The sequence below is a fragment of the Calliphora vicina genome, unplaced genomic scaffold (assembly GCF_958450345.1).
Source record: "Calliphora vicina unplaced genomic scaffold, idCalVici1.1 scaffold_94, whole genome shotgun sequence".
Taxonomy (NCBI): Eukaryota; Metazoa; Arthropoda; class Insecta; order Diptera; family Calliphoridae; genus Calliphora; species Calliphora vicina.
Window position 1 is genome coordinate 2501 of NW_027052651.1, and position 22510 is coordinate 25010.

The 22510-nt window shown below is 24.5% G+C and overlaps 2 protein-coding genes across 2 annotated transcripts in view; one reads left to right on the forward strand and one right to left on the reverse strand.

Annotated features, from left to right (window-relative positions):
• Positions 1-1967, forward strand: part of LOC135963130 (probable cyclin-dependent serine/threonine-protein kinase DDB_G0292550) — a gene marked incomplete at both ends in the record, with an annotated part of 3220 nt that extends 1253 nt beyond the window's left edge. Inside the window, one exon of the mRNA XM_065514899.1 lies at positions 1451-1967. Within this exon, the coding sequence (XP_065370971.1) occupies positions 1451-1967 (517 nt within the window). The remainder of the gene's footprint in view (positions 1-1450) is intronic.
• The window catches only part of LOC135963132 (RNA-binding protein Musashi homolog Rbp6-like), a gene marked incomplete at its 5' end in the record, with an annotated part of 42599 nt that overhangs the window by 2446 nt on the left and 17643 nt on the right, over positions 1-22510 (reverse strand). The window lies entirely within an intron of this gene.

Below are 22510 nucleotides of genomic sequence, written 5' to 3' on the forward strand. Positions count from 1 at the left end.
TAATAATAATAATAATAATAATAATAATAATAATAATAATAATAATAATAATAATAATAATAATAATAATAATAATAATAATAATAATAATAATAATAATAATAATAATAATAATAATAATAATAATAATAATAATAATAATAATAATAATAATAATAATAATAATAATAATAATAATAATAATAATAATAATAATAATAATAATAATAATAATAATAATATTAATAATAATAATAATAATAATAATAATAATAATAATAATAATAATAATAATAATAATAATAATAATAATAATAATAATAATAATAATAATAATAATAATAATATAATAATAATAATATAAAATAATAATAATAATAATATTAATAATAATAATAATAATAATAATAATAATAATAATAATAATAATAATAATAATAATAATAATAATAATAATAATAATAATAATAATAATAATAATAATAATAATAATAATAATAATAATAATAATAATAATAATAATAATAATAATAATAATAATAATAATAATAATAATAATAATAATAATAATAATAATAATAATAATAATAATAATAATAATAATAATAATAATAATAATAATAATAATAATAATAATAATAATAATAATAATAATAATAATAATAATAATAATAATAATAATAATAATAATAATAATAATAATAATAATAATAATAATAATAATAATAATAATAATAATAATAATAATAATAATAATAATAATAATAATAATAATAATAATAATAATAATAATAATAATAATAATAATAATAATAATAATAATAATAATAATAATAATAATAATAATAATAATAATAATAATAATAATAATAATAATAATAATAATAATAATAATAATAATAATAATAATAATAATAATAATAATAATAATAATAATAATAATAATAATAATAATAATAATAATAATAATAATAATAATAATAATAATAATAATAATAATAATAATAATAATATAAAATAATAATAATAATAATAATAATAATAATAATAATAATAATAATAATAATAATAATAATAATAATAATAATATAATAATAATAATATAAAATAATAATAATAATAATAATAATAATAATAATAATAATAATAATAATAATAATAATAATAATAATAATAATAATAATAATAATAATAATAATAATAATAATAATAATAATAATAATAATAATAATAATAATAATAATAATAATAATAATAATAATAATAATAATAATAATAATAATAATAATAATAATAATAATAATAATAATAATAATAATAATAATAATAATAATAATAATAATAATAATAATAATAATAATAATAATAATAATAATAATAATAATAATAATAATAATAATAATAATAATAATAATAATAATAATAATAATAATAATAATAATAATAATAATAATAATAATAATAATAATAATAATAATAATAATAATAATAATAATAATAATAATAATAATAATAATAATAATAATAATAATAATAATAATAATAATAATAATAATAATAATAATAATAATAATAATAATAATAATAATAATAATAATAATAATAATAATAATAATAATAATAATAATAATAATAATAATAATAATAATAATAATAATAATAATAATAATAATAATAATAATAATAATAATAATAATAATAATAATAATAATAATAATAATAATAATAATAATAATAATAATAATAATAATAATAATAATAATAATAATAATAATAATAATAATAATAATAATAATAATAATAATAATAATAATAATAATAATAATAATAATAATAATAATAATAATAATAATAATAATAATAATAATAATAATAATAATAATAATAATAATAATAATAATAATAATAATAATAATAATAATAATAATAATAATAATAATAATAATAATAATAATAATAATAATAATAATAATAATAATAATAATAATAATAATAATAATAATAATAATAATAATAATAATAATAATAATAATAATAATAATAATAATAATAATTGTATAAATTAGCAAAATGTATTTTTTATTGAATTTTGTTTTTCTTAATAATGAATTGTTTTCTTAATAATGAATTGTATTTAGTATTGAATTTAATTATATAAAATGAATTGTATGAAATATTATAATTGAATCCTGTTTCTTTATTTTCTTTTAATGAAAATCGCAATATATTTAATGAATTGTCAACACAGAATTAACATTGTATAAAAAATCTATGCTAAACTTAACGAAAAAGAATTAACCGTTATAACGTTGTGAAAAAAAGCCTTCAAGGCATAAAACATAAAATAATAAAATTAAGTTTCAACACATCATCCAAAGGGTAAGCATCTCTTGCTACAATAAATAAAATCTCTTTTATTTTAAAAAACTAATTCCTTTTGGTTTTTTATTTTCTCATTTTTCCCTTTTTCTCAAGCAACAAATCCTCATCAACTTATAATTTCTCATTGCTGAGAAATTATAAGTTGCAAAAATATTTATTTAAATAAATAAATATTTATTAAACAAATTCCCTAAATTTGTACATGATCCTTCTCACCTTAAAGGGGTTTTGAACCAGTTTTGCCTTGGAAGATATTGAAGTTGTTCCCAACAACGTTTTGCCGACGGAAAAACCACAACACGCAAGTAAAACAAAAAGCTGAGCCAAAGTGAGTATTCATGAAATTTATAAGTGTTATTTAATAAAATTGCCAAGTGAAATTGCCAAATAAAATAAAGAATTTAATATAATCAAAATTGCCAAGTGAAAAGCCAAAAATTTTTATAAAAAATCTGGAAAAGTGCCGAAAAATTCAAGAAAAAATTATGAAAGATGGCCGAAAAATTTTAATTTTCCAAATAAGTGCCACAAATTTCCATTAAAATAATAAAGATGTCGGAAATTTTGCAAAAAAAAAATTCAAAGTGCCAAAGAATAACTCGACTTAATAAAAGAAAAATTTTTCGTAAAATTCAAAGTGCCAAAGATTAACTAATTAAAAGAAAAATTAAAACAAAAAAAATTTTTTTTGTTCTGGAAAAAAGTGCTATTAAATTGCCGAAAATATTAAAAATATAATTTATTTTCCTAAAAATATTACCAAAAAAAAATCGAATAATAGTTCCAAAAGGTGAATAATTTCTTTTATTTAAAATTGCATAAAAATTTTGTTTGTTATAAGAGTGCATAATAAGTACAAAAAACCACCACCTTTTTTCAATATAAATATATATGATCAAAGCTAAGATTAACAAAAGAGAATAACCAACGTATAGTATATACATCAGTGTTGCCACCAATAAAATTATAAACTACACATGCCTCATTCCTAAATTACACATACGAGAAAAAATTACACATGTAATTTTTGTGATTGCAATAGGAGAAATTGTCTAAAGGTGGTCATATTGTGAATACAAGATTTTTAAAACGTACATGAATACAAAAGGTTTGGACTATGGGATGTTTGGACCAAATACGATCACTTAGTGTCAATTATGGACAATTTTCACTTGCGCAGATTTTAATTTATCCAGGAATTAGGTTAGGTTCCATGGGCTGCTGCTCCTCAAGCAGCTCACTTGGGTCCATTTAAATCTGATCCCATTGTGATACCCAAGGGGTAGACAACAGGGTATTTATAATACCTCCGTTGCCTCCAAATTAAACCAGCCAGATTCCCGGATGAAGGAGTAGATTCATCTAAGATTCATCCTCGATAGCTCGTCCAAGCATGATAGGAATGGAAATCCAAGGATGCGTTCCCTCAGGTTTGTAAGAGCCGGGCATTGGCAGAAAAGGTGATATACAGTCTCCTCCTCTTCTTCATTATGACAGCTTCTACAGTAATCATTGTACCGTAGGCCCAATCTTCTAGCATGTGTCCCGATTAAACAGTGCCCTGTAATAAAGGAGACAATTAGCCTTATTTGCTCACGACGGTATTCTACAAGTAGATTCGTCCTGTTGGCATCATATACGGGCCAAGTCGACCTCGCTGTAGCACAGGAAGGTTCATTAGTCCACCTGTTTTGTGCAGTCTCATACAATTTCTGCTGAACAGCCATCTTGCATTTAACAAGGGAAATACCAGAAAAGGGGTCGATCGCCTCCTCACTCAACATCGCACCCCTTTTGGCCAGATCATCTGCTGTCATCTGTCCAGGGACCCATATAAGCGTTATCCTAGAATGTCTCGCTATCTCATCTAGAGATACCCGGCATTCCTCGGTTAACCTTGATGTCGTAAAGACACCCGCTATTCCGTTAACGGCAGCCTTGCTGTCAGTAAATATACATATATCACCAGATATTCGATAATACCTCAGCCAGTTGGATGCGCGTTTAATGGCAGTAATTTCCGCCATTGGATATATGAAATTATTAAAGCAAAGTCAGCAATCTCTTTTTATACCTTTCGCCATGAATGGCTGAGATATTAGGAAACAACTGGGAAAACCTCGATTTTTGGCCTTTTTTTTATCTATATCTGGATAACTGAGTCACTAATATAGACAATATGGATATCAAATAATAGATATTTCAAAGTCATTGCAACGATGTAATTTTCTTTTGTCGCAAATTCTTTTTTGAAAAAAAAATGGGAAAAACTTTTTTTAAAAAAATTAAAAAACTAATTTAAAAAAAAATATTTTTAAGTATAATTAGGTGATAAGATATAAGATTCGGCACAGCCGAATATAGCTCTCTTACTTATTTTTTAGTGAACTTTTCTAATTTAATGAATTCTTGAGATCAGTCAAATATGTCAATCCCAAATACGATTTTAACAAATAGATATTAACCAATGTTCATTCGAAGATTGTTACATTTCTATTAAAAATTTAACAATATTTAAAAAAATAGCAGACTGTTTGCCTTCGAATTTGAATTTTTTCCTAATTTATATTAAGCACCTAATTTTGTAAATCACGTCACCTAAGTGATATTTATATGGATAGCAAAAACAAAATTTAAAAAATTTGTTTTTGTTTTATATACAAAATTTTAAAATTATTTTTGAAATTGCTAGTGTATACTGAAACCAATAACAAATCGCACGGTTTTCAGAACATTTTTTTAAAACCTTAATGTTAATTTAGTTCAAACTTGATTCATATCTTCATACATATAATTAAATGATATAAATATAAATTATAGTAAAATATAATAAATATGAATACATTTAGCGATACTAGATTTGTTATTTATCAACTAAAATAGAGGATATAGCTACTTTCCTTCATATAAACGTACATATTTATTTTCAGTCGGTTTTGAAATCTGAACAATACCAAAAATGATTGAAGACATACATTGACAATATACTTATTTTGGATATAATTGGAATTTAAAATTACACATGAATTACACATTCATTCAATTACACATGGGCTACACATCCAAGTTGAAATTACACACAATATGTGTAATTACACATGAAGTGGCAACACTGATATACATACACACGCACACACAATTGTTTACTCTTAAATACAACGGCTGAATAACAATACTCATACTCTCTTCAATCTGCTCCTAATATAACTGTGAAAGAAGAAAAAGAAAACAACGAAAACATGCACAGTGGGTTATATCAATAAAAAATTTGGTGAAAATTTAAAAATACACAATTATCAATAAATTACTGATAAATGAATAATAATTACTGGTATTAAAGAATATTAAACGAATTAATTGTTCTCAATAAATACAGCAAGTAATTTAAACTCAATAAATAAAAATATAAAAAAATTACATAGCAGTAAAAAATATATGAGCAGTGAAAGGGAGTCAGAATTAAGAGAAACTAATAAATTAGTTAAAGCTAAGCGGTTGGTTTAAGCTAAACGAAAAATAAAAGAAATTATTTGCAATTATTTAGAATTAATTTGATCAATAAAAATTCAACAGCCAAATCTCTTTGGAAAAATTTTTAAAATTAAATAAAAGTGAATCTCTTTCAGAGTGGCAATTTAAAAGCACAGTGAAAAAAAAAAAGAAATTAACAAATTAAAATTTGTGCACATTTAAGCAATTCCTTGCAAATAACTTTATAATATTTTTGGCAAATTAATAAATTTTGAAAATAAAGCAATTGCTTGCTTCTCAGTACAGTGAGTGAAAAAATTTATGAAAATTTTTGGTAATTTACAAAATTCAAATACAGTGACTAGAAAAAGTTACGAAAAATTTTTGGCAATTTACAAAATTTAAAATTAAAGCAATGCTTGCTTTTAAAAATACAGTGAGCAAGAAAATTTATCAAAAAAAAAAAATATTTTTTTTTGCAATTTACAAATTTTAAAATTAAAGCAATTGCTTGCTTCTAAATACAGTGCGGAAAAATTTATCAAATTTACGAAAATTTTTGGAAATTAATAAATTTTAAAAATAAAGCAATTACTTGCTTTTAAATACAGTGAGCGAAAATTTTTTACAAAATTTAAGAAAAGTTTGGCAATTTACAAAATTCAAATACAGTGACTAGAAAAAGTTTCGAAAAATTTTTGGCAATTTACAAAATTTAAAATTAAAGCAATTGCTTGCTTTTAAAAAAAAACAGTGAGCGAGAAAATTTATCAAAATTAAAAAAAATACACTGAACAAAAAAAAAAAAATTTTCGAAAATTTTTGGCAATTAAGAAAAAAAAAAAATTTTTTAATACAGTGAAAAAATTTTTTTTGGCAATTAATACATAATAAAGAAAATACTAAGCAATCTCTTGTTTTTAATACAACAAAACATTTTTTATGAAAATTTACAAAAAGCCTATACAAAGTTTTGAAGGTCAAGCAATTTCTTGCTTTCATAATATTTAATAATTCAAAATTTTTAAAATAAAGAAAGTTACGACTTTACAATAAGTCAATTAAATCACACATAAAACAAAAATTTTGAAAAATACTGTTTTTTGACAAAACAAAATCCGAAATCTTGTAATTTTCATAAAAAATTGTTTGTCTATTACTAAGACAGTTTATTGCTGCAAATTTATTACTTATATTCCACATAATCTATATTGAAAAACATATTCGGAAGTAACTTCTTGTTCCGTTTATATAAACATTTTTTCTTCGAAATTAATTTTGCGGTCATCTTTAAAGAAAACCTTTTCTTTAAAGTCATTTTTTGCTTTACAACTAAGCAAAAAATATTTTTTTTTTTACACTTTCTTACTTTTAACTCACATTTTACAAAACAGCTATTTACTTGCGTCCTTTATGAAACGTCTACTTAATTGCGTTAGTAAAGTTTAGACATCCATTTACTATCACGTAGTACAATTATACAGTTCACTTTTTATACTCAAAATTATTACAATTACTAAAAAAAAGGGAAAATCCGTAACAAAGGATTTCTATTCTCTACAAAGTGTCCGAATTACAAAGGATTTACTTTTAAAAATTATTGAAATTCGAATTACAAAGAATTCAATATTAATCAGTGAATTTCCGATTCACATAAATACAAAGTGCTTTCACGTAGCAAATAATTTGATTATCAGTCTCAATTGGTCGACATCCCAATTAAATCTATTTTGAAATTCGAATTACAAAGAATTCAATAGTACTCAGTGAATTTCCGATTCACATAAATACAAAGTGCTTTGACGAAGCAAATCATTTGGTTATAAATCTCAATTGGTCTACATCCCAATTAAATATATTTGAAATTTGAATTACAAAGAATTCAACCTTACCCAGTGAATTTCCGATTCACATAAATAAAAGGTGCTTTTACGAAGCTAATAATTTAATTACAAATCCATTTTGATTAAGTAAAACTTTAAAACTTAATCGTAAAAATGGAAAACCTTCAAAATCGATTTGCATTTGATGCAAAAACCCTCATCTCACTTTGTAAGAAAAATGCCGATCAAGATCTCTCGAATCAAGCAGATGCTCTTTTAGACATCAGAATGAAAGATATTGATTCGCGCTGGGAAAAAGTAGAAAAATCTTACGAAGAACTGATGCTTTCCGAGCTAAGTGAAGAGATTAAAGCTACTGCCCAAGAGCAATACGACTCGTGTGTTGATATATATTATTTAACAATATCGAAAATCCTAAATCTGGTAAAACCAACGAAAATTAATATCGAAGCGCGTGAAAGTATAGGCCCAACATTTCCTAATCCCCCTAATAGTAACTTCAATTCTGGACTGAAGCTTCCACCATGTGACACTCAAATTTTCTCTGGAGGTTATGAGGACTGGCCTGCATTTCGTGATATGTTCACGGCAGTTTACATCAATCACCCAAGGCTCACAAACGCTGAAAAACTCTATCATCTTAGAAACAAAACAACTGATACTGCTGGGGCAATTGTAAAAAGGTTCACACTTACCGACGACAATTTCGAACTAGCCTGGAACGCTCTGAAGTTGCGATACGAAAACGTTCGTGTACTGGTGGATAACCAAATTAGGAATCTTTTCAACATTCCCGCAGCCGTAAAAGAGGACAGCGAGTCTTTACAAAGGATCCACAGCTCCGTAACTGATAGCTTAGCAATGCTCAAAGGTTTAGGCGTTTCAACAGATGGTTGGGATCCAATGTTAGTTAACTTAGTTTACTCGAAATTACCCCACGAAACTTTAGCGCATTGGGAGCAATCTTTAAATGCCAATAGGAAATTACCACCTTGGTCAGATTTAAGTGATTTTCTCTTAAAAAGATGTGAAGTGGTAGAAAGAATTTCTACTATAAAGATTACGAAATCTCCTTCTCTCAACAATAGTGATTCTCAATCACCGATTCAGATGTACGCATCTCAGGAAAAAATCAATTTAAAGTGCAAAATTTGTGAAAAAGACCACAATTTAAGAGTGTGTCCTCAATTTAGGAAACTTTCTATTCAAGAAAGAGTAGATTTCATATTCAAAAATCAATTTTGCAACAATTGCCTTTCACCATCCCACACTAAAAAACATTGCACAAGCAAAAATACTTGTCTAAATTGTAACAAACAACATCATACATTGCTTCACATGCGTGCATTTAATCCTTTTCGGAAAAATAATAACGATCAGTTTAAAAATGGTCAAACGAATCCGGATAATAAGTCTGATCCCAAAAACTCAAATAGTCGCTCTTATGATTTAAATGAGGCGGATCAAAGACCGTCCACTTCGCAGGCAATTAAACCTAAAATTAACGCAAATTATGCTACAGACAGCACAAATATTTTATTACGAACTGCATTAGTTCAGATTGAATCCAGAGGGGAACTGTTCACAATCCGTGCGCTGATAGATCCCGGTTCAGAAAGAACTTTTCTCTCGGAAAAAATTCAAAAACGACTCAACTTACCATCAAGAAAATCTTATTCTGAAATTGTCGGAATTGGAGGCCAATGTCAAACAGTAGAAAAAGAATGTGACATAGTCCTGGTATCAAAAATAAAAAATTTCAGATTTTCGGTAACAGCCATTGTGCTACCAAAAGTAACGAACCAAATTCCCTCCACCTCATTTGATGTTACAAGTACAGCTAATCTTTCTGATCTTGATCTAGCCGATCCTCACTTTAACATATCGTCACCTATCGACTTAGTTCTGGGAAATGACAGCGAACGCTTTATAAATCTGGATGGAATTAGAAGAGATGTGTGTGGTTCGGCCACAGCATACAAAACAGTATTTGGATGGGTTCTCAGTGGTTCGGTTCAAACAAAACCTATATTTTCGTTTTCAACAAGTGTCAAATCAGCAGAAGATAATAATTTAGATAAATTGATCCGGAAATTCTGGGAGCAGGAAGAGATACCGTCAGCCCGTCCAATCTCCTCTGAAGATGAATATTGCGAACAACTCTACAGCCAAACGACGAAACGGTTACCTAATGGTCGTTATATGGTCAGATTGCCATTCCGACAAGATTTTCCAGAGACTAGATTCCTTGGCCCATCAAGATTTGTCACTCTAAGTCAATACGTTCGGCTGGAGCAAACTTTAACAAAAGACCCTCTACTACAGAATCAATATAATGAAGTACTCAAAGAATATATTACCTTAGATCACATGGAAGAAACAACGTCAAAGGAATTCTTTTCAAATGAGAAATGCGACTCTTTTTACCTCCCACATCATGCAGTAGTTCGTCCCGAAAGCAAAACGACCAAAGTTAGAGTAGTGTTCAATGCGTCCCGTAGAACAAAATCTGGGTTTTCACTAAACGATGTTTTATACACAGGTCCCACACTGCAAGCAGATCTAATGACAGTAATAATAAATTGGCGGTTTTATAAATTTGTATTTAATGGTGACATACAAAAAATGTATCGTCAAATATTAATAGATCCAATAGACAGACCATTCCAGCGAATACTTTTCCAAAAGTCCCCCCGGGAGGCTGTCAAAGATTACCAAATGAAAACTGTTACATTTGGAGTCAATTGTGCACCGTTCCTTGCCATTAGAACTTTACTTCAATTGGCCTCAGATTCTCAAGATCAGTTCCCAAAAGCAGCAGTAATACTGCAAAAAGAAACTTATGTCGATGACATTCTTACTGGAGGTCATTCGATAGAAAGCGCATTAGAATCACAAGCTCAACTTATAAAAACGCTAGAATCCGCTGGTCTTTTACTCAAAAAGATCACTACAAACAACTCCCAGTTGTTAACTTCTTTCCCCAAAGAAGATTTATATGATTCAGACTTTCTTAAATTCCACGACGCTAGTACAATGAAAGCTCTCGGCATTCGTTGGAACGCATTAACTGATTCCTTCAGTTATTATTTTGAGCCTATCCCTCAGGCATCACAAATAACAAAAAGAAAAATCGTATCATCCGTTGCCAAGTTGTTTGACCCCGCTGGCTGGATCTCTCCAGTAGTTGTCAAAGGGAAAATTCTAATTCAACAGCTTTGGCTAGAAAAGATTGATTGGGACGATTTGGTAAGTCCAGAGTCTCTCCGAACCTGGAATGAAATTATAAATGATTTACAAAAAATTCAAGAACTCCAAATTCCTCGTTGGATTCAGTTCACTCCCGTGGACAACATTCAAATACATGGGTTCTGTGATGCCTCTAAATTAGTACATCATACCATCACGTCACTTAACCTGTCTAATGCCGAAATAATTCTATGGTGTGATTCATCAATTGTCTTAGGATGGCTCGCAAAACCACCAGCTACTTGGAAAGAAATTTATGTGGCTAATCGTATTGGACAAATTCATACGCTACTTCCAAATGCAAAATGGCGTCATGTACCAACACACTGTAATCCTGCTGACCTAGGCTCAAGAGGTTGCAGACCTCAGGATCTCATCGGTAACACTCTTTGGTGGCATGGGCCTGCTTGGCTAATAAATCCAAAAACTGAATGGCCACGGAATAACCCATTAAATTCGTTTAAATCTTATGAAAAAGTTCCAATAATGTTATAGAAAAAGGAAACTTACAGGTTCCCACCAGTAGTTTTCATATTTCTCTTCTCCCTGAAGATATACTTAAAAGATTCTCATCTTATACTAGAGCTTTAAGAGTTTTAGCCTACGTCTTTCGATATATAAGACGATTTAAAAGTTCGTTCGCAAATCCAAATTTTCCTTTACAATATCATAATACTGAACTTGGTCAAGAAGAAATTATATCAGTCAAATCCAGACTAATAATGCTTGCTCAGAAAAAGTGCTATCAGATAGAATATGATGCTCTTTTAAAATCCGAGCCAATTCCAAAAAATTCTTCCTTATTCACACTCAATCCATTACTAGACCAAGAAGGTATTTTAAGAGTTAATGGTCGATTAGCCAACTCCTCACTACCCTTTAAGGAACGATTCCCAATAATATTACCACGAGATTCCCGACTTTGCGAATTATATCTATTACATTTACACGAATTTCTAGCTCATGGTGAATGCAGTCTAATGTGTCGCATGATACAAACGGAATTCTATATCTCTCGTCTAAAACTTCGGGTAAAAAAGGTAATCAGATACTGTAAGACATGCATCATATATAAAAAACAAGCTTGCTCACAAATCATGGCAGCTCTTCCTACTGATCGCTGTACATATTCGTTCCCTTTTAATATTACAGGCATTGACTTCGCAGGTCCCTTCGAACTAAAAAGTTCCACTCTCAGAAGAGCAGCTACTGTAAAAGGCTATGTCTGCGTTTTTGTATGCTTTGCCACAAAAGCAATCCATTTGGAACCTTGCTCAAGCCTGTCGACTCCAGCTTTCCAAGCAACATTTTCTCGTTTTATAGGACGAAGAGGTCTTCCACAGAGAGTAGTTTCCGATAACGGACGCAACTTCGTTGGCGCAAACCGAGCTCTACGTCGAGAATTCACCACATTCATCAACACCACTTCCCAAGATATAGCGCAGAAGTACATTTCCCATGGCTTTGACTGGTCGTTTATTCCCCCACAGGCTCCTCACATGGGAGGCCTCTGGGAAGCGGCAGTTAAGAGTTTTAAATTCCACTTAAAACGAGTGGCAGGAGCATATCGCTTCAATTTTGAAGAGTTCACAACTTTATTAGCAAGAATTGAAGGAGTATTAAATTCTAGACCGATTTCCTCTTTATCTGAGGACCCTAGCGATCTAACTGCCTTAACCCCCGGACATTTTCTTCGAGGTGGTCCAATTATGTCTTTCCCTGAACAAACAAATGATAATTTATCTCTAATTAACCGATGGGAAAAACTCAAAGCTATCCATCACAAACTTTCCCTACAATGGAATGAAGAATATTTGAAAACGTTATAAATGGAAGTTTTCCACTCCCAATTTAAAATTAGGCGACTTTGTGGTAGTAATGGATGATCTTTTGCCCCCTTGCGAGTGGCGTCTCGGACGCATTGAAAGAGTTCATAGTGGGTCAGATCATCACGTACGGGTAGTAGACGTTCGGACACAAAATGGGACTATAACTCGTGCCATAACAAAATTATGCTACTTGCCCTATAATAATTCATAAACCACTTAATATTTCTCATAATTATTTGGTTGGCGGCAAGTAGAAATTAAAATGTAAAATTAATCTTACATACAAATTTTCCCAAATATCTCTCATATGTTTCAGATATATATCCATTTATCAATTTGCCATAGTCCACCTCACTTATATTTATTTTATTTCCAGCATGCCAAATCAACGTCCACGCAACCCAGCAGTTCATCAATGCCAACTGTGCTACCGCTACCACTCCCTCCGGTTCTGTCGGAGCTTCCTAGCGATGGGGCCAACTCAGAGAAGTCAGGTGGCACGCATTCTTAGGTACTGCGTCAACTGTTTGGCCCGGACTCATGTCGTAGCTGAGTGTGACAGTAGTGACACCTGTCTTTACTGCCAAGAACTGCACCATACTCTGCTACATCCGAATAGACGCAGTCGCACAGTACACGAACGCCTGGGAGAACGGCCTAGCAACAATGACACACCCATCCGAAGTAGGATGTCCGTAGTGCGTGCCACCACCATACGTAGAGTACGCTCCAACACTCCGGGCCACACCGCAAGAAACGTCAACAACTGCACCCGACGCCGCCATACCAACACCACCAACATCAGACACAACACCATCCGCCGCCGCAATCGCAACATCAACCGCAACAACAATCGCAACCCCAGTCGCAACATCAACCACAACAACATCCGCAATCACATCCACACCCAACCACAGGCTCCAAATCAACGTATCCTTTCAGAGGCAATCCGTTCATTAGCCGTGGTCCTATGCGCTTCATCCTCCAAAAACTAATTTGCACAAGTGCAACGAGGGGCGCCATGTATAAATTAGCAAAATGTATTTTTTATTGAATTTTGTTTTTCTTAATAATGAATTGTTTTCTTAATAATGAATTGTATTTAGTATTGAATTTAATTATATAAAATGAATTGTATGAAATATTATAATTAGTTATAAGCTTGAATTCTGTTTCTTTATTTTCTTTTAATGAAAATCGCAATATATTTAATGAATTGTCAACACAGAATTAACATTGTATAAAAAATCTATGCTAAACTTAACGAAAAAGAATTAACCGTTATAACGTTGTGAAAAAAAGCCTTCAAGGCATAAAACATAAAATAATAAAATTAAGTTTCAACACATCATCCAAAGGGTAAGCATCTCTTGCTACAATAAATAAAATCTCTTTTATTTTAAAAACTAATTCCTTTTGGTTTTTTATTTTCTCATTTTTCCCTTTTTCTCAAGCAACAAATCCTCATCAACTTATAATTTCTCATTGCTGAGAAATTATAAGTTGCAAAAATATTTATTTAAATAAATAAATATTTATTAAACAAATTCCCTACATTTGTACAATAATAATAATAATAATAATAATAATAATAATAATAATAATAATAATAATAATAATAATAATAATAATAATAATAATAATAATAATAATAATAATAATAATAATAATAATAATAATAATAATAATAATAATAATAATAATAATAATAATAATAATAATAATAATAATAATAATAATAATAATAATAATAATAATAATAATAATAATAATAATAATAATAATAATAATAATAATAATAATAATAATAATAATAATAATAATAATAATAATAATAATAATAATAATAATAATAATAATAATAATAATAATAATAATAATAATAATAATAATAATAATAATAATAATAATAATAATAATAATAATAATAATAATAATAATAATAATAATAATAATAATAATAATAATAATAATAATAATAATAATAATAATAATAATAATAATAATAATAATAATAATAATAATAATAATAATAATAATAATAATAATAATAATAATAATAATAATAATAATAATAATAATAATAATAATAATAATAATAATAATAATAATAATAATAATAATAATAATAATAATAATAATAATAATAATAATAATAATAATAATAATAATAATAATAATAATAATAATAATAATAATAATAATAATAATAATAATAATAATAATAATAATAATAATAATAATAATAATAATAATAATAATAATAATAATAATAATAATAATAATAATAATAATAATAATAATAATAATAATAATAATAATAATAATAATAATAATAATAATAATAATAATAATAATAATAATAATAATAATAATAATAATAATAATAATAATAATAATAATAATAATAATAATAATAATAATAATAATAATAATAATAATAATAATAATAATAATAATAATAATAATAATAATAATAATAATAATAATAATAATAATAATAATAATAATAATAATAATAATAATAATAATAATAATAATAATAATAATAATAATAATAATAATAATAATAATAATAATAATAATAATAATAATAATAATAATAATAATAATAATAATAATAATAATAATAATAATAATAATAATAATAATAATAATAATAATAATAATAATAATAATAATAATAATAATAATAATAATAATAATAATAATAATAATAATAATAATAATAATAATAATAATAATAATAATAATAATAATAATAATAATAATAATAATAATAATAATAATAATAATAATAATAATAATAATAATAATAATAATAATAATAATAATAATAATAATAATAATAATAATAATAATAATAATAATAATAATAATAATAATAATAATAATAATAATAATAATAATAATAATAATAATAATAATAATAATAATAATAATAATAATAATAATAATAATAATAATAATAATAATAATAATAATAATAATAATAATAATAATAATAATAATAATAATAATAATAATAATAATAATAATAATAATAATAATAATAATAATAATAATAATAATAATAATAATAATAATAATAATAATAATAATAATAATAATAATAATAATAATAATAATAATAATAATAATAATAATAATAATAATAATAATAATAATAATAATAATAATAATAATAATAATAATAATAATAATAATAATAATAATAATAATAATAATAATAATAATAATAATAATAATAATAATAATAATAATAATAATAATAATAATAATAATAATAATAATAATAATAATAATAATAATAATAATAATAATAATAATAATAATAATAATAATAATAATAATAATAATAATAATAATAATAATAATAATAATAATAATAATAATAATAATAATAATAATAATAATAATAATAATAATAATAATAATAATAATAATAATAATAATAATAATAATAATAATAATAATAATAATAATAATAATAATAATAATAATAATAATAATAATAATAATAATAATAATAATAATAATAATAATAATAATAATAATAATAATAATAATAATAATAATAATAATAATAATAATAATAATAATAATAATAATAATAATAATAATAATAATAATAATAATAATAATAATAATAATAATAATAATAATAATAATAATAATAATAATAATAATAATAATAATAATAATAATAATAATAATAATAATAATAATAATAATAATAATAATAATAATAATAATAATAATAATAATAATAATAATAATAATAATAATAATAATAATAATAATAATAATAATAATAATAATAATAATAATAATAATAATAATAATAATAATAATAATAATAATAATAATAATAATAATAATAATAATAATAATAATAATAATAATAATAATAATAATAATAATAATAATAATAATAATAATAATAATAATAATAATAATAATAATAATAATAATAATAATAATAATAATAATAATAATAATAATAATAATAATAATAATAATAATAATAATAATAATAATAATAATAATAATAATAATAATAATAATAATAATAATAATAATAATAATAATAATAATAATAATAATAATAATAATAATAATAATAATAATAATAATAATAATAATAATAATAATAATAATAATAATAATAATAATAATAATAATAATAATAATAATAATAATAATAATAATAATAATAATAATAATAATAATAATAATAATAATAATAATAATAATAATAATAATAATAATAATAATAATAATAATAATAATAATAATAATAATAATAATAATAATAATAATAATAATAATAATAATAATAATAATAATAATAATAATAATAATAATAATAATAATAATAATAATAATAATAATAATAATAATAATAATAATAATAATAATAATAATAATAATAATAATAATAATAATAATAATAATAATAATAATAATAATAATAATAATAATAATAATAATAATAATAATAATAATAATAATAATAATAATAATAATAATAATAATAATAATAATAATAATAATAATAATAATAATAATAATAATAATAATAATAATAATAATAATAATAATAATAATAATAATAATAATAATAATAATAATAATAATAATAATAATAATAATAATAATAATAATAATAATAATAATAATAATAATAATAATAATAATAATAATAATAATAATAATAATAATAATAATAATAATAATAATAATAATAATAATAATAATAATAATAATAATAATAATAATAATAATAATAATAATAATAATAATAATAATAATAATAATAATAATAATAATAATAATAATAATAATAATAATAATAATAATAATAATAATAATAATAATAATAATAATAATAATAATAATAATAATAATAATAATAATAATAATAATAATAATAATAATAATAATAATAATAATAATAATAATAATAATAATAATAATAATAATAATAATAATAATAATAATAATAATAATAATAATAATAATAATAATAATAATAATAATAATAATTGTATAAATTAGCAAAATGTATTGTTATATATTGAATTTTGTTTTTCTTAATAATGAATTGTATTTAGTATTGAATTTAATTATATAAAATGAATTGTATGAAATATTATAATTAGTTATAAGCTTGAATTCTGTTTCCTCTATTTTAATGAAAATCGCGATATATTTAATGAATTGTCAACACAGAATTAACATTGTATAAAAAATCTATGTTAAACTTAACGAAAAAGAATTAACCGTTATAACGTTGTGAAAAAAAGCCTTCAAGGCATAAAACATAAAATAATAAAATTAAGTTTCAACACATCATCCAAAGGGTAAGCATCTCTTGCTACAATAAAAAATCTCTTTTACTTAAAACTAATTCCATTGGTTTTTTTATTTCTCATTTTCCTTTTTTTCTCAAGCACCAAATCCTCATCAACTTATAATTTCTCATTGCTGAGAAATTATAAGTTGCAAAAATATTTATTTAAATAAATAAATATTTAATTAACACAAATTCCCTAATTTTGTACATGATCCTTCTCACCTCCAAAGGGGTTTTGAACCAGTTTTGCCTTGGAAGATATTGAAGTTGTTCCCAACAACGTTTTGCCGACGGAAAAACACGCAAGTAAAACAAAAGCTGAGCCAAATGAGCAGAAAAATTTATCAAAATTTAAAAAATTTTTTTTTTGGCAATTTACAAAATTTAAAATTAAAGCAATTGCTTGCTTTTAAAATTACAGTGAGCGGAAAAATTTAAAAAATTTTTTTTTTGGCAATTTACAAAATTTAAAATTAAAGCAATTGCTTGCTTTTAAAAAATACAGTGAGCGAGAAAACTTATCAAATTTTAAAATTTTTTTTGCCAATTAACAAATTTAAAAAATAAAGCAATTGCTTGCTTCTTAATATACCAAACGAAAAAAAAAAAAAATTTTAAAATTTACAAAAATTATGAAAATTTTGGAAATTCACAAAGTTTAAATACATACGGTGAAAAGAAAAATTTCAAAATTTGTTTTAATAAAAATAAAGCAATTGCTTGCTAATACACTGAACGAAAAAATTTACAAAATTTTCAAAATTTTTTTTTTTCAAATTTACGAAATTTGTTGGCAATTAATATTTTAAAAAGAAAAAACTAGCAATCTCTTGTTTTTAATACAACAAATAATTTTTTATGAAAATTTACAAAAACGTTATACAAAGTTTTGAAAATAAAGCAATTTCTTGCGTTTTACAAAAAATTAAAATATTTAATAACTCAAAATTTTTAAAATCAAGAAATTTACGTCTTTACAATAAGACAATTATTAAATCATACATAAAACAAAAATTTTGAAAAATACTGTTTTTGAACAAAACAAAACCCGAAATATTGTAATTTTCATAAAAAAAAATTGTTTGTCTATTACTAAGACAGTTTATTGCTGCAAATTTATTATTTATATTCCACATAATCTATATTGAAAAACATATTCGGAAGTAACTTCTTGTTCCGTTTATATAAACATTTTTTCTTCGAAATTTATTTTGCGGTCATCTTTAAAGAAAATCTTTTCTTTAAAGTCATTTTTTGCTTTACAACTAAGCAAAAAATATTTTTTTTTACACTTTCTTACTTTTAACTCACATTTTACAAAACAGCTATTTACTTGCGTCCTTTATGAAACGTCTACTTAATTGCGTTAGTAAAGTTTAGACATCCATTTACTATCACGTAGTACAATTATACAGTCCACTTTTTATACTCAAAATTATTACAATTATTAGAAAAAAGGGAAAATCCGTAACAAAGGATTTCTATTCTCTACAAAGTATCCGAATTACAAAGGATTTACTTTTAAAAATTATTGAAATTCGAATTACAAAGAATTCAATATTACTCAGTGAATTTCCGATTCACATAAATACAAAGTGCTTTCACGAAGCAAATAATTTGATTATCAGTCTCAATTGGTCGACATCCCAATTAAATCTATTTTGAAATTCGAATTACAAAGAATTCAATATTACTCAGTGAATTTCCGATTCACATAAATACAAAGTGCTTTTACGAAGCAAATCATTTGGTTATAAATCTCAATTGGTCTACATCCCAATTAAATATATTTGAAATTTGAATTACAAAGAATTCAACCTTACCCAGTGAATTTCCGATTCACATAAATAAAAGGTGCTTTTACGAAGCTAATAATTTAATTACAAATCCATTTTGATTAAGTAAAACTTTAAAACTTAATCGTAAAAATGGAAAACCTTCAAAATCGATTTGCATTTGATGCAAAAACCCTCATCTCACTTTGTAAGAAAAATGCCGATCAAGATCTCTCGAATCAAGCAGATGCTCTTTTAGACATCAGAATGAAAGATATTGATTCGCGCTGGGAAAAAGTAGAAAAATCTTACGAAGAACTGATGCTTTCCGAGCTAAGTGAAGAGATTAAAGCTACTGCCCAAGTGCAATACGACTCGTGTGTTGATATATATTATTTAACAATATCGAAAATCCTAAATCTGGTAAAACCAACGAAAATTAGTATCGAAGCGCGTGAAAGTATAGGCCCAACATTTCCTAATCCCCCTAATAGTAACTTCAATTCTGGACTGAAGCTTCCACCATGTGACACTCAAATTTTCTCTGGAGGTTATGAGGACTGGCCTGCATTTCGTGATATGTTCACGGCAGTTTACATCAATCACCCAAGGCTCACAAACGCTGAAAAACTCTATCATCTTAGAAACAAAACAACTGATACTGCTGGGGCAATTGTAAAAAGGTTCACACTTACCGACGACAATTTCGAATTAGCCTGGAACGCTCTGAAGTTGCGATACGAAAACGTTCGTGTACTGGTGGATAACCAAATTAGGAATCTTTTCAACATTCCCGCAGCCGTAAAAGAGGACAGCGAGTCTTTACAAAGGATCCACAGCTCCGTAACTGATAGCTTAGCAATGCTCAAAGGTTTAGGCGTTTCAACAGATGGTTGGGATCCAATGTTAGTTAACTTAGTTTACTCGAAATTACCTCACGAAACTTTAGCGCATTGGGAGCAATCTTTAAATGCCAGTAGAAAATTACCACCTTGGTCAGATTTAAGTGATTTTCTCTTAAAAAGATGTGAAGTGGTAGAAAGAATTTCTACTATAAAGATTACGAAATCTCCTTCTCTCAACAATAGTGATTCTCAATCACCGATTCAGATGTACGCATCTCAGGAAAAAATCAATTTAAAGTGCAAAATTTGTGAAAAAGACCACAATTTAAGAGTGTGTCCTCAATTTAGGAAACTTTCTATTCAAGAAAGAGTAGATTTCATATTCAAAAATCAATTTTGCAACAATTGCCTTTCACCATCCCACACTAAAAAACATTGCACAAGCAAGAATACTTGTCTAAATTGTAACAAACAACATCATACATTGCTTCACATGCGTGCATTTAATCCTTTTCGAAAAAATAATAACGATCAGTTTAAAAATGGTCAAACGAATCCGGACAATAAGTCTGATCCCAAAAACTCAAATAATCGCTCTTATGATTTAAATGAGGCGGATCAAAGACCGTCCACTTCGCAGGCAATTAAACCTAAAATTAACGCAAATTATGCTACAGACAGCACAAATATTTTATTACGAACTGCATTAGTTCAGATTGAATCCAGAGGGGAACTGTTCACAATCCGTGCGCTGATAGATCCCGGTTCAGAAAGAACTTTTCTCTCGGAAAAAATTCAAAAACGACTCAACTTACCATCAAGAAAATCTTATTCTGAAATTGTCGGAATTGGAGGCCAATGTCAGACAGCAGAAAAAGAATGTGACATAGTCTTGGTATCAAAAATAAAAAATGTCAGATTTTCGGTAACAGCCATTGTGCTACCAAAAGTAACGAACCAAATTCCCTCCACCTCATTTGATGTTACAAGTACAGCTAATCTTTCTGATTTGGATCTAGCCGATCCTCACTTTAACATATCGTCACCTATCGACTTAGTTCTGGGAAATGACAGCGAACGCTTTATAAATCTGGATGGAATTAGAAGAGATGTGTGTGGTTCGGCCACAGCATACAAAACAGTATTTGGATGGGTTCTCAGTGGTTCGGTTCAAACAAAACCTATATTTTCGTTTTCAACAAGTGTCAAATCAGCAGAAGATAATAATTTAGATAAATTGATCCGGAAATTCTGGGAGCAGGAAGAGATACCTTCAGCCCGTCCAATCTCCTCTGAAGATGAATATTGCGAACAATTCTACAGCCAAACGACGAAACGTTTACCAAATGGTCGTTATATGGTCAGATTGCCATTCCGACAAGATTTTCCAGAGACTAGATTCCTTGGCCCATCAAGATTTGTCGCTCTAAGTCAATACGTTCGGCTGGAGCAAACTTTAACAAAAGACCCTCTACTCCAGAAGCAATATAATGAAGTACTCAAAGAATATATTACCTTAGATCACATGGAAGAAACAACGTCAAAGGAATTCTTTTCAAATGAGAAATGCGACTCTTTTTACCTCCCACATCATGCAGTAGTTCGTCCCGAAAGCAAAACGACCAAGGTTAGAGTAGTGTTCAATGCGTCCCGTAGAACAAAATCTGGGTTTTCACTAAACGATGTTTTATACACAGGTCCCACACTGCAAGCAGATTTAATGACAGTAATAATAAATTGGCGGTTTTATAAATTTGTATTTAATGGTGACATACAA